Genomic DNA, 20,600 nt, shown 5'->3' with positions numbered 1-20,600 from the left:
AAACAGTAACACCAGATCCCTATCACACACCTTATAGCAAAATGAATTCCATGTAAATCCAAGAGTTTAATGTAAAAAATAAATCACAAATTTACTGGAGGAAAACATAGTGAAAAAAATAATCTTGGCATAGGAAAGGCCTTCCTGAGCCTGACTTGAAATGACAATGACGTAAAGGGGAAGCTTGCTAAATCTGACTCAGAGCATTTTAAATGTTCCGAGTGGTAAGAAATTTTAAAAATTTAAAATAAAATAAAATAAAATCCCACCTATAAAGTCAAAAGACACACAACAAAGGGCAATATTTGCAAAACATCTGATAAAGGATTAATAACATACAAAGAACACTTAAAATCAATTTTTAAAAAAGGACAAAACTCAATAGAAAAAATGGGTAAAGAATATTAATAAGAAGTTCACAGTAAACGGAATAGATATGGATAATAAACATATGAAAAGGTGCTCAATTTCACTCACAAAGAATTTGTAAAACTAAATCAAAATGAGACCCCATACAGATTGCCAACAAACACATGAAAGAATGCTCAACATCATTAATCATTAGAGAAATGCAAATCAAAACTACAATGAGATATCATCTCACACCGCTCAGAATGGCCATCATCAAACAAGCTAGAAACAATAAATGCTGGAGAGGGTGTGGAGAAAAGGGTACACTTTTGCACTGTTAGTGGGAATGTAAATTGATACAGCCACTATGGAGAACAGTATGGAGGTTCCTTAAAAAACTACAAATAGGGGCTTCCCTGATGGCGCAGTGGTTGAGAGTTCGCCTGCCGATGCAGGGGACGCAGGTTCGTGCCCCGGTCCAGGAGGATCCCACATGCCGCGGAGCGGCTGGGCCTGTGAGCCATGGCTGCTGAGCCTGCGCGTCCGGAGCCTGTGCTCCACAACGGGAGAGGCCACCACAGTGAGAGGCCCGTGTACCACAAAAAAAAAAACAAAAAAAACTACAAATAGAATTACCATATGACCCAGCAATCCCACTACTGGGCATATACCCTGAGAAAACCATAATTCAAAAAGAGTCATGTGGGCTTCCCTGGTGGCACAGTGGTTGAGAGTCCGCCTGCCAATGCAGGGGACACGGGTTCATGCCCCGGTCCGGGAAGATCCCACATGCCGTGGAGCGGCTGGGCCTGTGAGCCATGGCCGCTGAGCCTGCACGTCCAGAGCCTGTGCTCCGCAACGGGAGAGGCCACGACAGTGAGAGGCCCACGTACCACACACACACACACACAAAAAGTCATGTACCAAAATGTTCATTGCAGCTCTGTTTACAATAGCCAGGACATGGAAGCAACCTAAGTGCCCATCAACAGATGAATGGATAAAGAAAATGTGGCACATATATACAATGGAATATTACTCAGCCATAAAAAGAAACAAAACTGAGTTATTTATAGTGAGGTGGATGGACCTGGAGTCTGTCATACAGAGTGAAGTCAGTCAGAAGGAGAAAAAAAAATACCATATGCTAACACATATATATGGAATCTAAGAAAAACAAATGTCATGAAGAGCCTAGGGCTAGGACGGGAATAAAGACACAGACCTACTACAGCATGGACTTGAGGACACGGGGAGGGGGAAGGGTAAGCTGTGACAAAGTGAGAGAGTGGCATGGACATATATACACTACCAAACGTAAAACAGATAGCTAGTGGGAAGCAGCCACATGGCACAGGGAGATCAGCTTGGTGGTTTGTGACCACCTTGAGGGGTGGGATAGGGAGGGTGGGAGGGAGGGAGACGCAAGAGGGAAGAGACATGGGAACATATGTATATGTATAACTGATTCACTTTGTTGTAAAGCAGAAACTAACACACCATTGTAAAGCAATTATACCCCAATAAAGATGTAAAAAAAAATGAGACCCCCTTTCTCACACACTCGATTGGAAAAGATTGATAATACCCGTGTTAATGCAATGCTACCAAATATCAAAATGCCAGTTTAAGTTTAGGAATTTGCCCTGCAGATATATGTACTTCCAAACATGCGCAGAACACGTGGAAAGGATATTTCACTGCAGTATGGTTTCTGATGGCAAAACTGGAATGGACCTAGATGTCTGTCCAGCAATAAGGACTGGTAGAAAATGGTATATGGTATATACCAAAGGTATGGTATAACCTTAACATGGAAGAAAAGGCAATCAGAGCAGAAGGAATGATGGCTTTCCAGTTAAACAGGGCAGACTGAATCTACGAGCTTTTCTCCATTCCCACTCTAAATTCCATTTAAATTTTAGTAAAGGAATAAAAGAAAACTATAGACCCTCGCCCTGTCTGCCCAAGGAGAGGCAAAATGAAAGGGGAAAAAGCAACGAGAGGGAGGAGCAAGGGGAGGGAGAGCAGAGAGGGACACAGCCCAGAGCACTGGAACCTTCCACCTGCTCACGGAGCGGCCAGAAGCAGCAAGACCTCTGTGCCTCAGAACCCAGAAAATTAAGGAACTGAAGGGTCCAGGTACTGTGAACATAAGGCTGAGGGCGGAGGCTGTCAACCAGAAAGAGGGCGGTTGGACCCCCCAGCCCTCAGTGGTTCACCTAGCAGGAGAAGGTTTCTTTAGAGAAACTGAACTGAAAAGGTTCAGGGACCCCAGGCAGCATGGAGATCAGGGATGTCACAAGAGGCTGAAATGGGAGGTGAAGAGAAGTCCTCCTACTGAATGGTAAAGGGTGTCATTTCAACATCCCTCCACCGCCCCACACATACACAAAACCACTTAGGGTAAATGGGAAAGGGCTCTTCAAAACTGTGATACGATGCCACCAACTGTAAAAGTTCAATAGAGTTTAGAGGAGGAGGATGAAGAAATCAATGGAAATAAGGGAAGGCAAAATAAGAAATTAAAAGTGTAAAACATAGAGGTCCCAACATCCAACCAACCTGAATAGCAGAAAAGAGAAGAAAGAAAATGGAAGAGGGGGAGGGATTAAAGAAATCATACAAAAAGGTTTCCCGGAACTGAAAGAAGGGATTTCCCAAATGAAGAGGCTGAACAAGCAAGTGCCCAGCACAGTGGAGGAAAAGACTCCCTGCAAATCAGCATCGTGGATGCTCATAACCTAGAGAGGAAGAGAAGATCCTTCGAGCTCCTACAGAAGATGGGGAATGAGGACACTGGCCTCCTCAACAGCAACCCTGCGTGCCCGAAGACAACAGCAACCCTGGCCTCAAGACTCTGAAGGAAAAGGATTCCCAACCAAGAATTATACACCCAAACAGACTAAGTCAACCAAACTCAGGATAAAGTTGAGGTAAGCATAAAGATGCTGCTGATAAGCAGGACCCCAGAGAACTTTACCTGCCGTGCCCCCCCTCTCAGGAAGCTGCTGGAGGATAGGTTCCAGCATAATGAGAAAGTAAACCAAAAGAGAGGAATACAGGAGAGGAGGATACAGGAAACAGAAGAGAGGCAAAGAAGACGCCCAGATATTAGAAGAGGAAAATCTCTGGATGGCCTAGGGAACAACTCTAGACTGGAGCAGGAAGTCAGAATGATGTGGGACAGATGTCCACTAACAAGCAAAAACACAGAAAGGTTAGGTCTGTGGAGGTACTTGTCCATATTTAGAGGGTCTTTCATCTCTGCAAAAGAGTTTGAGGGATATATTCATAAATGCTACACAGAAAACGAAGAAAATAGAAAGACACCATAATTACTAACTCCAGGAAAAACAGAAAGTTTGTAAAAAAGAAAATAATCACAGAACCCTACAGAGCTCGCCTTTGAATAATATTTACATATTCACAATAACGTCAATACTGAATGCCAATCTAACCAAATCTGTAATACAATTGTTTCAGGAGAACAGAAGGTGAGGAAACATGTCAGTTGGTTGGTTGATATTTTCAGGTAAAGCAATAATGGCATTAAATCCTCATCTACTGTGTTAGGAAGCTGGCGGACAATGTCAGAAACTGGAAAATCAAAAAATAGGAGCGTACACATTATTTAGAGACATAAAGGAAATTAGCAGAAGAAACAACTAAAAGAGTTGAAGGTGATCAAATCTGAGGAAGAGATTTGGAGATGAGGCATGGGGCAAAGACTGCTGTTTTTTCATTATGATTTTTATAACATATTTAACTTAAAAATTGTGTACATGTGTAACTTTGATAAACAATTAAAATTTAATTAATTGTGAAAAGTAAATCTACCCATTTTGACACAGAAACACAGAAAAACAAGAGGTCACACGGTGTGTAAATGGCAAGATTCCACATGGGTTGGGTTTTCAGGCATTTCACAAAGATGGTGATCAATGCAGAACAATCGAGGAACAGACACACAGAACTATTAACAATGAATGTCACAGAGGACTGGGCTGGGAGAGGGGGAAAGATGAATATGAGATTTTTACAATTTTTACTTCCTCAGTCCCTGTACTTTGATTTTTTAACAATAAGCATGAATTACTTTCTAAATAAAAAATACTTTCAAAAATTCATCCTCTTAAAAACAGTTTGTAATGGATAAAGAAGATGTGGTACATATACACAATGGAATACTACTCAGCCATTAAAAAGAATGAAACAATGCCATCTGCAGCAACACAGACCGACCTAGAGATTATCATACTTAGTGAAGTAAGTCAGACAGAGAAAAACAAATAGCATGTGTTACCACTTATATGTAGAATCTAAAATATGACACAAATGAACTTATTTAGGAAACAGACTCACACACATAGAAGATAAACCTATGGTTACCAAACAGGGAAGGTGGGGAGAGGGATAAATTAGGAGTTTGGGATTAGCAGATACAAACTACTATATATAAAATAGATAAACAACAAGGTCCTACTGTGTAGCACAGGGAACTATATTCCATATCCTATAATAAACCATAATGGAAAAGAATACGAAAAAGAATACGTATATGTATGTATAACTGAATCACTTTGCTGTACACCAGAAACTAACGTAACACTGTAAATCAACTACACTTCAATTAAAAAAAATAAAACTACGTTTGTTGTTCCCTTTCCCATAAATGTTATTACTGTCCACATATATTTAATATAACTTGTCCAGTTCAGAAGTGTGAGGAAATGCTGAATGTATTTTTCATCTCTCATTTCTGCCCAGGTCTGATGCCTTGATATTAATTATGCCTCTATCAGGGGTGATACAAAAACTGGAGCCAAAACAAACCCCAAAGCTCATTGCTAACCTAAGCACTGACCCCATTAAGTGACAAACAGAGACAATCACTTTATCATCCTGCTACCGGCAGCTCAGGACTACAATAATGAGACCCAACCTGGGGACAAAAATTCTAGAGCCAGAAACTCGCGGCCCAGTCTTACCCAGCTGCCACTTGTGGGAACACATGGTCTCCATCATCCAGATGGGCAGGGCTGGCTCCAGCATGGCAATCCCCATGTTTGCAAAGCAGATGGATCCTTAAAGGGAGGAAGAAGGTTAGTGTCCTTGTGTTTTGGGTCTCAAGTGTCCCCTACCGTTTCCAAACACAGTTAAATCCCCTGTGTCCACAGCCAGAACAATCAGCTCTGATACCCAGAACGTCTACTTTTGTAAGAAAAAGACAAATAACAGGTCAAAGGGATAGTAGGGAGTGTTGCTTTTGAAATTATTATTATTACTTAAAACAACTAGAATCCCAGGGTCATAAAGTGTGGAAGTGGAGGGAGGCTTAGTGATCACTAGGTTTAACCTTCCCAATTTATTAATGAAGAAATGGAGTTCCAAGTTATTAATGAAGTAACTTGCTTGAGGCGACTCAGCAGCTCAGGCCGACCATACACAGACTCAGGCAACCTGAGGCTCCTACACCCATGTTTCACTGTATAACAAACACAGATATTTCTAACGATGCCCTTAGTTGCCCAAAACTCAAGTGCATTCAGTGCAAATATGCTGTTGAGGGATTTTTTTTAAATCAGCTGTACCTATAGGGTATCCATGCAAATATCCATTATCACTGTGTTAACCAGAACCCTTTGTAAATGTAGAACCACCTGGAAAAATCAAATTGCTGTCCCCATTGTTCTGAGAGCTTCCTGTGCTGTGCCCCGTGGAACCTCTAATTTGCTAAACTCCTGATTCAAAGAACATTGCGCAATCATAATTAAGGTGTTTACATACGATGAAAGATTTTTTCATTCTTTGTAGCATTTAAAGACAGAACATAAAAATGATGCTGAAATGGCTGGACTCCCCTCACCCACCTATTCCGTGTTTTCTTAAATTCTGTATTTGTCTATTTGACGTTAATTACAGGGCCAAACTAACAACCAGAGTTGTTCAAGTCTCCCCTGTGATCCGGAACCCATACTCTGAGTCCCTGCTTTATCTAACTCTCACCCACCTCACCAGTATCTCCTGCCCTAAATCCACCCAGGCAACTGGGGAGAGCACCCAGACTGGAGTTATTTAAACTAGCCAACCCTAAACTGCTTACCCTCCCCTACCTTTCCCATGGAAAATCCACTTTCTCATGCAAACACCTAGGTTCTGGCCTGGGTCTTCCCCTCGCCCCTTTCTGCCTCCTGACCAAACCTGGTGCCTCCCCATGTGGCCCTGAGTGACGTGGCATGCCCCCTTTTCTCCAGAAACATAAGTAATAAAATCATCCATTGGTGGTATTAATCTCTCCATGTCATCTCGTCACTCAGTTGCCTCTGTAAACTAAACCCCAGCGGTACAAACGAGACACCGCCTGCCCCCCAGCTCCACCCCACACTCCACCATCCAGGCTGCCCGGACCTGCCGACAGCCTGACCCTGAGTGCCGGCTGGATTTCTGGATTTCCTCCAAGGGTGGGTAGGGGTGAGACAGTGAGGGCCTAGGCAGCACAGCCCGCCCACACGTGTGCCCCAAGGTGCAGGGACTCGCATCTCTGGGCCCCCATCTCTCACCACACATGTCCTCACCCCCCAGTTCGGACAGCCAGGGCTCCAGGGGAATCTCAGCTCTGGAATGTTCCCTGTGTCTTGCTGGGGACACAGTGAGGTCCCCCTGCATGAGGAGGTCGCCACACCAGGCTTATAACCCTTTGGTCAACAGGCATGACAGACAAGGTCTAGACCAAGGCCTCTTATGTGTTGCCGGGGCCAAACCCAGCAGTATACACCTTAACAAAAGCAGCCTGGGGTTTTGAAAGCGGCTGAATCTGAATGCCCTCAGGTGGGGCGTGCCTCACTTCACCCAGGCTCCCCCCAGCCCTAGTGTCTGTGACTGCTGCTTAGACACACCTACCCCTACCTGGAGGGAACCCTGACCGGGCCTGAGGCCGCACTGCATGGATGCTCTCTCCGGCCTCATGCCGAGGGTCACTGCTGACCACTGTGTCCAGGCCCAGGCCGCATAAGGCTAGTCCCTCACGAGGCAGCTCCAGGCCTGTGTCACTGGGGTGCTCTTGGGAGGTCAGCTGCTTGGATGGATGCAGCCCATTATCCTCCCCAAGAGCCACAGAACCCCAGGGCGTCCTTTGAGCCCATCTCAGCCAAGAACCCAAAGGTGTCTTCCAGCTGCCTGTCCGCCGCTGTGCAGGATGCCCTCTGCAGAAAGAGAGGCACCCTTTGGCCCTCTGGGGCCCTGCTGTCAGTCTCTATTCACAGATGCCAAGGTGAATCAGAGCACCCCCCTAAGGCACCGGCAGGGAGGCCATGGACCCATTACAGAAGTTCAAGGCCAAACGACAACAGCCTCTGACACAAACACAGTGAGCAAGTTTGGCCCAAAACAATCCTCTTGGAGGGCGTCTCTGTGACTCAGGCATCTCTGCCCCAGATGAAAAACAACAAAGGAGCCTGGCTGTGTCAGAAGTTAATGACAGAAGAAAACCATTTCTTCTGACGTGTAACCTCTTTGTGCCTTTTGTGTTTTTCTACAGCCCAACGTTTCCAGCAGCAAAATGAACGCTGGTCCTCACCGCCCACCCCCACCGCCTGGCTGGGAAGAACCAGGGGTGCTGGGGGAGCCCCACCTGCGGCGATGAGGATGTACGGGTCCTTCAGCAGGGTGGTTAGCGGCGTCCCCTTCTGGCTCTGTCAGGGACAACAGGGGTTAGAAGAGGCCACGTGGCCACCACAGCACCCGCCTTGCCCCGCCGCTCACCTCTGGCTGCACCCGGGATGGCTGGAGCACGAAGAGCTGAATAGCTACAGGAGAAAAAAAGAAGAGGTGTGGCCCCCAGCACCTGCCCACAGGGGTGCCAAGCTCAGGGCCCCCAAGGTCACGGCCAAGGGGTCCACGTGGACTCGCTCACCTCCGTCCAAGAGCACCAGGGCAGCCAGCACCAGGAACGGAGCTGTCTTCCCCACAAACTCGTACAGCACACTCCCAAAGGGGGGGCCCACTGCAAGGAAGAGGGAGAAGGGCCAGGGCCGGGCCCGGGACTGATGACCGCCCCCTGGTCTAGAACCATCTTGCGTTTCTTGCGTTTCTCCCTCTACTTTGTTCCAAACACTGTGTGGGGTGGCCACCCTACATTCTGTTCAGGACTGTTAAGTTGCCCTGGCAACTTCCTCCAAGGGGTTTCACACCTGAGACATGGAATCACTCCCAAAGTAAAGGTCAGAGGAAATAAGACCCAGGCAACGGAAGTGCACAGGAAAATGGACCAGTGAAGACTTCACAGCAGCACAGACAGGGACTGTGGGCTCCAGATGAAGGCCAGGAAAGTAACAGAAAACAGAGAGGACCTGGATCTCTCAGGGAAGGTGTTTGCACCTGGTCTGGGAGCTCAGCCAGGGCAGGTGGAGGAGGCAGGCTCAGAAAGTGGGAAGGTCCTCAGGTGGGTGGTAACTCAGAGAATGTTCAAGAGGAGGGGCCTTGGCAGACCATCCTGTTCAAAGCTTGGGTTTACACCTGGGCCCAGGAGGGAGGTCTGGGGAGTCCAGGTCCTCCCAGGTCAGGACCCTTCCCACCATTTTTCAAAGGCTCCATGAAATTAGGGAAGAAACAGTGGACACTAGTGTGAAAGGGGGCTCACTGTCCAATGCCAGATAGGCCCCTCCCCCCAGGTGGCCCCCACAGTGGCCCTCACCCACCTAAGACCCCCATGGCCAGGCCTCCCAGGGCAATCCCCATGGCATTGCCTCTCTCCTCGTCATCTGTGTACACACTGGCCAGCATGCCCATCCCTAAACAGGAAAAGAAACAGTGACAGCCAAGCTCTGGGAGCAACAGAATAACCATCATGACTCACCCTCCCCCACCCCCAGCCCAGACTGTTGTCTCCCCACACCTGCCAGACCAACAGAACATAAGGCCAAGCAGCACCCAACAAGAAGGTGGTACCTTCTCTGAGAACCAACCACCAACCACCACCACCAATACCTATATTCCCTGAATTATTCCAACTCATTCTGTAAAGGGCCACCAGCCTGGGCAATGACGGTGGCCCCTCCGACAGATGGAAGCCCCGGGGCACTGACTTAGGCGTTTCCACACCTACCAGCCACAGAAGAGCAGGAGGAACCGATGCCCTGCAGGGACCTGGCGATCAGCAGGAAGGCGTAACTGCGGGAGAAGGCGAACACTGCGGGAAGAGGGGCCAGGCCACAGTCACTGTAGACCCGCTGGTGCCGCGACCAGATCAGCTCAAACAGGGACCTCCCTTAACCCGATGGGGTATTTCCATGTTAACCACACTGTGCTTTTGCTCCCTGAAGACTTCTCCTATCAACTTCTTTCTGCAGTTGTGGCCAAAACACCCCCCCACCCCCACCCCCAGCTGTGTTCTCAACTCCCAGCTGGTGGTGGTCAGAGCCCACCCGGTGACCCACACTCAGAAGGCAAACGTCAGACACTTACTAACTGTTGAGATAAACATGATGCAGAATCCCGTGAACATTGGAACTGGATAGCCGATCCTGCAAAACAGAACCACAATGAAAACCTGGTGACTGCTTCGTATTTGTGTAAGCCTTTATATTGAGTCTCTCCTGCTTACCCTTTGGGATCAGGTGTTTAAGTGTTTGGTCAACTTTTCTAAAAATTCATATAGTTGGTGCTTCCTATATGACCTTTCTGTGTTTGACTGTCTTGGAACGTGAATACATTTACGGATTGCCACTCTGAAATTTCTCTGGAATAAATGTTAATAAAATATTGGCAAGTAACCCAGAACACGTTCAAATACACAGCCCGTTTCCATCATTTTGTAAAAATTTCTTTAATTATAGTCTTTGCTAGAGCTTCCCCAAAGGGACAGCTGCAATCAAATGACTCTAGTAAAAGGTCATCAAGCGATTCAACGGGCAGCAGATGCAATGGCACTACATCTAAGAGGCATTAGGAAGCAAGGAAATTTTCAGATCTGTCTTCACGTTGACCCCAATGAAGCCAGCTGAGAAAGACAGACCTTGTTTTCTGTGCAAAAATTCAACATCCTATTTGCTCTGTAAGACCACTGTCTGTACAGGGCTCTGCTACCAGGCGGACAGGGGAGGTGGGGAGACCTTGGCCTCCTGGCATCACACCCCTGCCTGGACACCTGGCCCTGCCATTTAACCCAGGCAAATCTCCCCTCGGCCCCGCAGAAAGACCACCACCCACCTCCCAGAGCTGGAGTGGGTATGAAATGAGATATGGATGTTAAACTGCTACCAGGGCATCCAGAACAGAAAAAGTGCCTCAGAAATTTTGTTTCCTCCCTCATTCTCTTCCTTTTTTCCTCTCTGTTTCTGCAGATTAAGCAAGCAGGTTGGTCCCCGCCATATGGACAGGGCATGAGAGTGAAGGCAGCTTCTTTCCCTCCCACGACCTGGCCTGAAGGGGCCAGCACTGGCTGAGCTACTGCCCTAAAGGAGACCTGTGTCAGCCCAGAACAGCCCTGAGCATCTCCAGGCCTCATCTCCCTCCAGCCCTGGACCCTCCAGATCCTGGAGAGAAACCATATGAGGAACAGAAACCCCGAGTCCCAGTCAAACAGCCTGGGAGGGCTCTTCTATTCCAGGCTTGAACAAAAAAATCATAACACAATACCTTCACCTTAAGGTTACACTCCATTCTCCAAGCGCTTACACACGAGCTCAGTGATCTGATAAGGGCAGACGACCACCTCCCCATTTTACAGATGAGGAAATTGAGGTACAAAAAAATGACTTGTCTAATGTCCTAGGGCTAATTTCACTCAGGGCCATTCAATCCAGTCCAGGACTTTTCCTTGCAGATTTTACTATCTCCTCAGGTATATGCCAAAAGGCATACGTGGCTTTAAGTAGAACCCTTCTAAAAGTCCTGGGCACACTTACAAAGTTTTTTAACTGCTTCATGTGCATCCGGAAACCAAACAGCACCACAAAATCATAGCATTCTCAGGCAGTCGCCCTCCCACAAACCCAGGCAAAGATTCCTCTACTGTGACCTGAAATGAGCTTGTAATTCACAAAGCGGGGCTTGAAGCCAATCCTGTGAACTAGGAAAGATACCAGAGGCCTGAACTGCAGTTCAGATGCCATCAAATGACAGCTTCTCCTGTCTCAACTAACACCGAGCTGACTGCTCTGTGCCCTTATTCATATAGGAAAAGAAAGCCGTTCACAACACCAGGTCCAACATGGCACTGCTGGATACTGTGAAGGAAACTTCCAGGAAACTGAGAGAACTCACAGGCAGTTTATTTTCTCAGCAACTATTGCGTGTCTGGGGGAAGAAATGACATACGACCGCCCTGGAATAAACACAGGCTTCTCATCCCTTTCAACATCCTACTTGGAAAACCATACATATGTCAAAGCTATCGGAAAACCAGCAATGTTATGTCCAGTCTACAGCCCAGCCACTGGCCAAGGTCACCTGGCAGGACACAGCTGAGGAGGGCTCCTTCTTACCAGGAGGCTCCAGCACTCCCAGAGACTATAAGGGTCACCTGTGATTCTCACCACAATTCCGTGAGGTAGCTGGCTTTATCCCTATTTTCAGATGGCCACATTGAGGCTTGGGGAGCTGCCCCAAATTCAGGGCAATGAGCATATCTCGTGTGTCTAAGGTGTGGCAGGGCCTGCTAGCATACACTTTGGTGGGGACACCAGTCACAGGAGCAGAGGCTCACACAGGTTGAGTGGAACCCAGGGCCCACAGTATCTTTTGAAACCAGGTGGCTCTGTACCCACAGGGCTGTGTGCTTACGGAAGGTTCTTTTTACCAAGGCCAGGTGCTGTGTTTTCTTTAAAAATGCTGTAGCTACTGTTTTGTCTTTTAATTCCTTTGGGATTTTAATAAAGCATGAATGGAATAACCAACCGGCAAAGCTAGAAGGAAATTCAAAGGCTGGCCAGTCCAAACCCCCAACATGGGTGAGAAAGCCGAGGTTCAGAGGTGAAGCAAGCCAATCGCTTCTGATGCCACCGGGCTCCCGCTGCTTCCTGCTTGTTACCAGACACATGTGCCCTATGCCTTCACCATCAGCCAAGCCGCTGGCAGGGCTGCCCAGTGGAAAGTGCTGGGCAGCGCCCTTCCCTGGAGCTCAGCCCCACGGCCAGTGTGGCCCGAGGGCCAGCTCCTGGTTCTCCACCCTCAGCCTCTCCTGGCCCCCTGAACACCGACCTCAGGAGACTTGCTCAAGGCCCCAGGGTCACTGAGTGATGGGCAGATCGCCACTGTCCTTTCTCCTTCCCCACAATGTCTCCTAAATGGACGGAACCCCAACTGACATTAGTCATAAATGTCTGATTCGGCCTCTTGTCCCAACTCAACACCATCTCAAGTAAAGTGCTACTAAGCAGAGCCACGCCTGATGTGGCAAACCTTTAACCACATATCCCTTTATCACCCCCTCGTGAGTCATCCTGGCCCACAGTCATCTTCACAGAGCATCAGGGAGCAGTTAATCCAGTTGAATAAAAATAAAAATCATATATTTGACTCCTAGAAAAAAGTGCAAAGCAATAAAAGTTATATTCATTACATATCCCTACCCAGTCAGCAGAGAAACCCCACTATGTCTCTAAATTGTCACTGGCAATCAGTACTTATCCTCTAATGCTCCTAACTAGTTTGTCTTTACCACAGAGATTAGTGTAAGCTCTCTTCCCAGGCTTGCTAAGACCTGGGTTCCCTCTGCTGTGGTAAGTGACAAAAGCAAGGACACAGAACAGGGGACAGGGAAGGGTACAAACTGTCACCAGATGAGACAAGAGGTGACATCTCCCATTTCGATTACCTCAACATACTCCTAAAAGATGAGCAGCAGTAAATGGAAAGGTATTTTACGTTTGCTAGGATATACTAGGAAGCTTGTGGTCAACCATTGCATAAATAAAACAAAATTCTTAGGTTTAGCCCCTGGGTCTGTCTTTTTCAGCTATCAGATGTGTGTGGGGAATTACGCGAGCCTTGGATTTCTTATTCTCCAGGGTGTTCACCGGCGCACAGGTCACGCGAGGGCTTTGCTCCCATGAGAAGTACCCAATTCCACGGCCAGCTTCTTCTGATTTTGAAGCAAAGACGCTGTCACACCGTCTCCACCACCCTAATGACATCGAGGATGGGAGATCCCTTTCCAGCAGAGCTGGTTTCCCTGTCCATGGAGGAGCTTTTTGAAAAGGTCACTGCTTATTCCTACAAAGCCCACTTCAGACCAGTTGCCTAAAGCTAAAGGGGAAAAAAAAAAAACCCACAGTAGATTTTGTAGAGATTTCATGCCCTGCGGCTTTCTCCCTGTCTTTCAGACGTTAGCTAAGATTTGTGAGGAAAAATAACTGGCTTTCAAATATACTAGGTAACTATGGAAATAAATTAAGTCACTGACGCTGGCTTGATAAAAAGCAGGCCACTAACACAATGACGAGCCGGGGAGGGAACCATCCCCACCCCTGTTAACCCTTTCCCAAGCTGCCGGGTTCGTTTGGAATATCCTGGGTCTAAAGATGCAACTACTATGTAAGCCTTACGTTAAGCAAGTGAACGCCATGATGCCTCGTTCTTAACCTGACTTACGGAAGAGAGAAATGTAAAGGTGGTTTTCACATTGTTTACCAGCCTGGAACATTCCTTTTATGTGTGTATGTCTAAACTCCACTTGCCAGGCCAAAAGACAACAGGTGTTGCTAGTATAAGTCCTTCTACCCCCTTTTACTCACAACTGCAATCATGAAATGAATACTTAGACTGGAATTATAAAATAAGTCACACAAGCCTCAAAGATGGCAATCAGACCAAGCAAGGCACCCGCAGGCTTTGGAAAGTGCGTTACCGGACGTGTGATCACCACACTCGACAAAATCTAAAGGTCCTTTGCTCCCTATCTGGTCACATCTTATTCAGTAAAAATATAGTTCCCAAAGAGTCAATGAAACAGGAATTACTTGTATCATATTAACAGCCAAATGAGCATTTAAATGCTTCCCAAGAATTGTCATTTTTTATTTTCAGGGTTTGGCATGAGATCTTATCCAATATTTAAAACAGACAGGCAGCCTGCGTCCTGTGTCACCACAAAGCCACTCACTCAGCAGCATCGTGACCATAAATTATGGGGCCCCAGGTTGTAACATGGGGGTTCGGATTATGACCTGTGTGATGTTGGGTGTCTCATTTCAGAGTGAGTCCCACTTACGGCAAGAAGCTTCAGAAAGGAGCGGCTCCAACCAGCCTGTCTCTATGGAGCTCCCCTCACATCTCTGGGGATGCAGGAGGCCTTTCTTTTCCCCACTATCAGAAGCACTGCAGAGACAGTGGGAAGTTGGACCAGCTCACATCACGGGCTGGAAAAAGATATTTTTCTAGGGCCAGGGAGGTGAGGGAGGATCCATGTCCCAAAAATCAGGCTGATTTTTCCTAAACTCCCTCCCATTGGATAAAAATAGCACCCAACAACTTACTGTTTGGACCTTCCCTCATTCAGCCTGGCACACAAGGGAGAGCCCGAGTAGATGCAAAAAAAGCAGATTTTGACCTGCATTGTTTATATTTCGTAGCCAAAGGTACAAACTGTGTAACAGTAAGCAGATGGAAAGAACAGGAAGGAAGGAAGCCATTGGCCAGAGAGTCTGGACAAATGCTTTCTCCTCCTGAGTAGCAAACCCTTTTGCCTATAATATACTAAGACAGGGGCTTCCCTGGTGGCACAGTGGTTGAGAATCTGCCTGCTAATGCAGGGGACACGGGTTCGAGCTCTGGTCTGGGAGGATCCCACATGCCGCGGAGCAACTAGGCCCTTGAGCCACAGCTACTGAGCCTGCGCATCTGGAGCCCGTGCTCCGCAACAAGAGAGGCGGCAATAGTGAGAGGCCCACGCACCGCGATGAAGAGTGGCCCCCGCTTGCCACAACTAGAGAAAGCCCCCGCACAGAAATGAAGACGCAACACAGCAAAAATAAATAAATTAATAAACTCCTACCCCCAACACCTTCTTTAAAAAAAAAAATTAATTAATACCAAGACGGACCCAAAAGCTTCTGCTAAAGTCTCCTCAAGATCTGAGGCTTCATGTTTTAACTACTCCTTAACCAGAAACATATTAACCAAGTGTAAAATGCTATTGTAAACTCACTTCTTTACAACACTGAAAATGTGAGTCACACGTCTTGTTGGTAATTGCGGATGTGATTGGCACAAATTACATCAGAAGGCTATTTGCAATGGCTCACAAAGGAAGAGTCTGTAGAGGGAAATGTATTTATCACTTCTCTGAGCACAGCCGTGGAGTGCCCAGAAATGCTGACAGTCCCCAAATTCATATCTACTGGGCTTGGAAAATATTAGAAAAAAATTACTTATCATGATCATTTTGGAGGGACAACAGAGTTTGTTGTCCTACATCAATGTTAAAACTTGTTTGCATTTCCACATTACAAGGCAGTGCTAGAAGATGAAGATTATTTTGAAATTTGCTGGAGAGCTGGGAGAAATCAGCTAGGGATTAAAATTTTGCCCTCAATAAGTTCCAAAGTGGATTACGCACCATACCAATAGACTAAATCTCACAGGTCACTAAAGGAAATTAGTTTTCTCTTGGCAGATAATCTTTTGGGAGCCCCAAACGTGAGCCTTAGGTGGCTGCAATGTCAAAGCATTTGGAGTATTTACTAGGGGAAAGGTCTCACTGGTTTTAAACAAGCTGCTGCCCGGTAGCATAAGCGAAGCATTAAAAACAAGAATGGGATGTTTCTGTAAGCTTTTCATTTGCCACCTGCGTTTGGAAGATTGGAACACTCACATCAGTTCAGCCGAGTTTCTAAGTATTACACGGTGCAGTTAGTGACATTCACGTCCAAGTGACTGGCAAGGCGTCATGACAACAATGTCCTCAATTTTCCCAATATAGGATCTGAGCTGTTTGCTTTCTCAGAATACAAAACCCTGAGCTGTTTCCTGTAATTATACCAGATGCATTTTAAGAAGCGCTCTTAGGCTTGAGAAAAGAAAGAAAACCCTGTAACTATGAAGGTCTGTCTGATTTTCCTCCTGAAGAGCAGAGGAGCTGCCGAACGTCGCCGTGATGACGGTGCCTCTTGGTGGGCTCCCAGTCAGCCCAGCGTCCTGCGGTAACTTGCTCAGCGTTTTGTGCAGCAGCCCGGTAACACTGCACAGCAAACTGGAGGCTGGATGTGGCCTGGGACGGTTAAAATGGATTCAGTGGCCCTACTCAGCGCGGAAAATCGAATCACAGAAGTTGAAAATGTGCTTCTCTCGGACTCCCCATGAGTACGTTACCGGCAACCTGCGTGCCAGAGGACAGCTCGTGCGGAGGAGGGCAGATCCCCTCTCTGAGCCCCTGCCAACACCCCAGGCCTCCCACCCCGCAGAGCGGGCCCCGCTCTGAGAAGGGTCCCCTGCCTGGTTTAACGCTTCTGTTGTTGCCATCTTGAAATGCTTAATAATATTTTAATAGAAGGCCCAGCCAGCCCTGCTCCACCTTTCCCAAGGCCAAAGCCTGGTAAATGTACAGACCTCCCTGCTCCCAGCCTGCAGGGGGTGCTGGGCTGACCTGCTTAAAATTGCGCTCAGCTCTCTGACTCTGCAACTTGGCTTCGGAACCTCTAGTGGTTCCCAAGTGCCCCCCAAACAAGCCCCACTCCTCTCTCATCTAGCACATGAGGCCTCTTATAGCTCAGCCCTGCCGGGTCCCCCCCCAGCCCCGGCCTCCTCAGTTCACCCCGCCCCCTCTTTTATTCTCCTTTTTTCTCTAGTCCTTGTCTTGGTTCTTGCTACTAGGCCTGGTTCACAGGTAGGACTCTGGGCACCGCCCCATTTTTCACATTGCTGCCTTTGGGGTCACACTGTTACATAGCGGCCCACCACCACCATTCACACTCTACCAGCTCCCACTCTTTGCAGCTGACACCTCCTCCCCTCCTCTGCAAGCCCCCTGTCCTGTACTTGGAGTCCCCATATATCAGGCAGAGCTGGCCCACCTCAGCTGTAGAAGAGCAAATACTTGCTGGATGGCCACCAGCAATGGAAATGTGAACAGTTATTCAAAATAATGTGGGTCCCAAAAGACTCCAGAACATTGAGATTAATATAAAGCTAGTTTGGGCAGCTTGAATCATCCAGAAAAAAAGCCTCTTCCCTTTGTGCACGTGGATGCAGCTTAGTAAGTGGCAGGGGAAGAACTGGTACACTGCCTAGGACCTCAGTGTCAGCGAGATGTTTCGTATACGCAGCAGGACTACAGGTCATGTGCCACGTTCCCCACCTGGCCATCCCCACGAGCACTGAGCACGCCAGCCCTGAAGGAAACCACCTCAGCTGTCTATCAGGAAGTGCATGACCACAGGTGCAAGAGAAGAGAAAGCCACATGGTACGTACAATCCCACAAGGATGGTCACGGTGGCAGTGAAAAGGGAGACCAAATGGGAAATCGTGATTGACTAAGGACAGAAACGTAAGGCGAAGGAGACTGGCTTTTTCCCCAGCTTTGGTTTTCCAGATTCTGATCAATGAATGAGAAGCAAAATCCCAGGTGGAAGTGATCTGGAACAATATAAATATCAAACTTTTTGACCAAAATGATATAACCCACCTGTTGGTCAACAGTCCTATGAACGGGTTGGTGAGGAGCTGGACGGTGGCTTTCGAGGCAAACAACAGGCCGACCTGCACGTTCTCATTCAGGAGGTCTTTGTCTTCACTGGGACAGTCGGAAGGGGCAGTGGACCTGTTAGTCACTGTGCGCTGCGTGGTGGCCTCATGCAGCAGCGCCCCCTGAAGGCTGCCGGTGCTATTGCCGGCGACCACGGTGGAGTTGTCATAATAGGAGAAGATGTTCTGGAAGCCGCCGAAGGTGGAGGCTTTGGGCACTGGCTTGGCAGTCTGGATTTCTATAGCATCTTTCTCATGCTCGATGCTGTACAGGTAACTTGGGATGATGGGGACTGAGAACAAGAGCAGGAGAGTGGCGATTACACTGAAACCCTGCCCGGGACCAAAGCCAGCAAAACCGTGGTCTTGCCAAATGCTAAACGAGGCCCAGAGAAGTGGCATGTCTGCCTCGGGGATGGGACCTCCGAGCCGACACTGAACAATTTCACGTTGCTCAGCTCTGCGAACAAAGCCCCAGAGGCTGTGAGAGCTCTCAGGGCAGCTACTGTGCAGACCTGACCCACCCCAGAGATCCCTGTTCTCAAGGGCTTTCCCATTACAGGGCTCCTTCACAGGAATATTTTAGGAAAGCAAGATTCGGTCTGAAGCCTAATCAGTGCTGACCTGGGGTCAACCAGTACTTCTCAGAAAGAGGCTAGAAAGACCTTTAAGTGAATGAATCAAGGAAACAGAAATCTAAATTTCATTAGGTGTCTTAGAAAAGAATAAACCTGCAGGAAGTAATAATTCAGAAATTCTGCAGCAGGCCCACTTCATCTTTCCATTACTTGAGTGGGAAGCTTCAGTGTTTCATACAACCTGGAAGATCTGACTTTCGTAGAGGAAAAGAAAAACTGATGTACTGGAAGCTTCGGGCATGTGCATCACAGAGCATTCAAGACAAAGGAGGATTTGGGCCCTTGTTACTGAACTCAGATGAGCGCCCCCCGCCCCAGCTCTGATATTCCTGGAAGTGAAACCCTGACTGTGTGATGTTCTGAAAACCATCGAGAGAGAACCTTAAATGGAGAGAAGGGAAACAACCCTTTAAAAAATCATTTTTTATTCATTAAAAATTGGGATATTTTTAAGGAAAAACATGTCAAATCTGTTGCTGTTAATGGTGCTAATTAAGAGAACTGGATGTCAATTATTTTGTTTTTCAAAAATCCATTACAGGAAAAAGATGAAAACCAATGCCGTTAAAATTGCTCTTGATGTGGGTCCTGTAATGTCTCCATGTCAAGTCATCTGTGGAATCACTACCTTTAAATGTCCCTTCCTTTTATGGAGGGAAGGATTTTGACCTGTTCCTTGAGGTGACAGACCACATTATTGACCCACCTTTCCGGGTAGCATAATAATTATTATAACATTATTCTGAATCCTGGGACTTGCTCCTCCTTAATAGATTTCTTTTTTTTAATCGCGTTGAAAGTGACAAAGGGAAGCAGGAAATTATCAGGAGGAAACATAAGTTCTGGGTTTTATCTGCTGTCACATTTTTTGACCGGACCGCCAGGAAAACGAAGCCACAAACACGGCTACTAGCCTAGACGAGGCAGTCTTGGGGAATGTATTTTTGCAAAACGTCTTCTCGAACTTTCCCGAACCGCGCTCGGGTAAGCGGGACGCCCTGGGAAGGGGTACCCGGGGAGGTGGGGGTTGGCGCCCGGTCCGTACGTACCCACGACGGTGAGCAGCATGTTGTCCAGCAGCAGCGCGAGGAACACGATGAACAGGATGAGCTTCCGCGAGTGCCGGCTCTCCTGCAGCCAGCGGAGCAGTGCCAGCTCGCTCAAGGCCATGGCTCCGGGGCTCGGCTGCGGGCGCGGCGCACGGTCGGTCAGGGGCTCTGCCGGGCTGGGGGCTCCCCCAACCCCAGGCCCCAGACTTCGCCCGGCCCGGCCGCCAAAGGGGCGCTCGGGGAGCTGCGCGCACCAGGCGGCGCCGGATGGTCCCGGGCGTCCCACCCTCGGCTTACCTTCGGCGAGCGCGTTCTCACCGGCACCTGCGCTCCTTGTTAATAACGCCCACGAGCGCCGTCTGGGCCGGATCCTGGGCGCCGCCCGGCTCTCCGCCGCCCCCGCGGGTCCCACTTAACCCCCTGCGCGCTCGGAAAGTGCCGCGGGACGCCTGCGCACCGTGCGTCCTGCGCCCCGGGTTTCCCGGGACGCCCTGGAGCCCCGCGCGCGGCGCCTCGGGGGGCTTCCCCTGCCCTCGGCCGGGCCCCGCTCTCCCCCGCGCCCCGGGCGGCGACCCGTCCCCAGCGCCGAGCCCCGCGGGCAGGGAGCGGGGTCGGCGTTACCTCAGGTGGTCTGCGGCTGCCTGCTCCGGCCGCCGAGGGCTCCGTCCGTCCGGGCGGCTCCGGGTCGCAGTCTCCGCCCCAGCGCCCGGCGGCCGCCGCTCAGTTTACCGGCTCTGGCTCTGACGTCAGGGCCGGCGGGGGCGGGGGGCTGGGGCGCCCCGGCCTCCACCCTCCCGCGCCGTCACTGCGTCGGAGTAGCCACCGCCTTCCTTTCCCCGCCAGGTGCCCGACGAGGTTCTGAGCCCGGATCCTAAGGTC

General features: G+C 48.6%; 1 protein-coding gene across 2 annotated transcripts in view; it reads right to left on the bottom strand.

The window, feature by feature from the left end:
• SLC18A2 (solute carrier family 18 member A2) overlaps positions 1-20,347 on the bottom strand; it is a 38,316-nt gene extending 17,969 nt beyond the window's left edge. For both annotated transcript variants that reach the window (XR_016388176.1, XM_089898212.1), the window contains exons 1-9: positions 19,722-20,347; positions 17,976-18,327; positions 9,817-9,875; positions 9,458-9,541; positions 9,051-9,143; positions 8,267-8,356; positions 8,116-8,159; positions 7,985-8,045; positions 5,343-5,438 (exon numbers count right to left, since the gene is read on the bottom strand). Coding sequence is in view for 1 of the 2 variants with exons in the window: in XM_089898212.1 (XP_089754338.1) it covers positions 5,343-5,438; positions 7,985-8,045; positions 8,116-8,159; positions 8,267-8,356; positions 9,051-9,143; positions 9,458-9,541; positions 9,817-9,875; positions 17,976-18,327; positions 19,722-19,842 (1,000 nt within the window). In the remaining variant the exon portion in view is untranslated. The remainder of the gene's footprint in view (positions 1-5,342; positions 5,439-7,984; positions 8,046-8,115; positions 8,160-8,266; positions 8,357-9,050; positions 9,144-9,457; positions 9,542-9,816; positions 9,876-17,975; positions 18,328-19,721) is intronic.
• Positions 20,348-20,600: the final 253 nt, after the last annotated feature.

The sequence above is a fragment of the Delphinapterus leucas genome, chromosome 16 (assembly GCF_059928025.1).
Source record: "Delphinapterus leucas isolate spDelLeu-1000000601 "Yukka" chromosome 16, BTC_Dleu_Yukka2, whole genome shotgun sequence".
NCBI classification, from domain to species: Eukaryota; Metazoa; Chordata; class Mammalia; order Artiodactyla; family Monodontidae; genus Delphinapterus; species Delphinapterus leucas.
The sequence above is the reverse complement of the archived record's forward strand: the minus strand, read 5'-3'. Positions and strand labels throughout refer to the sequence as shown.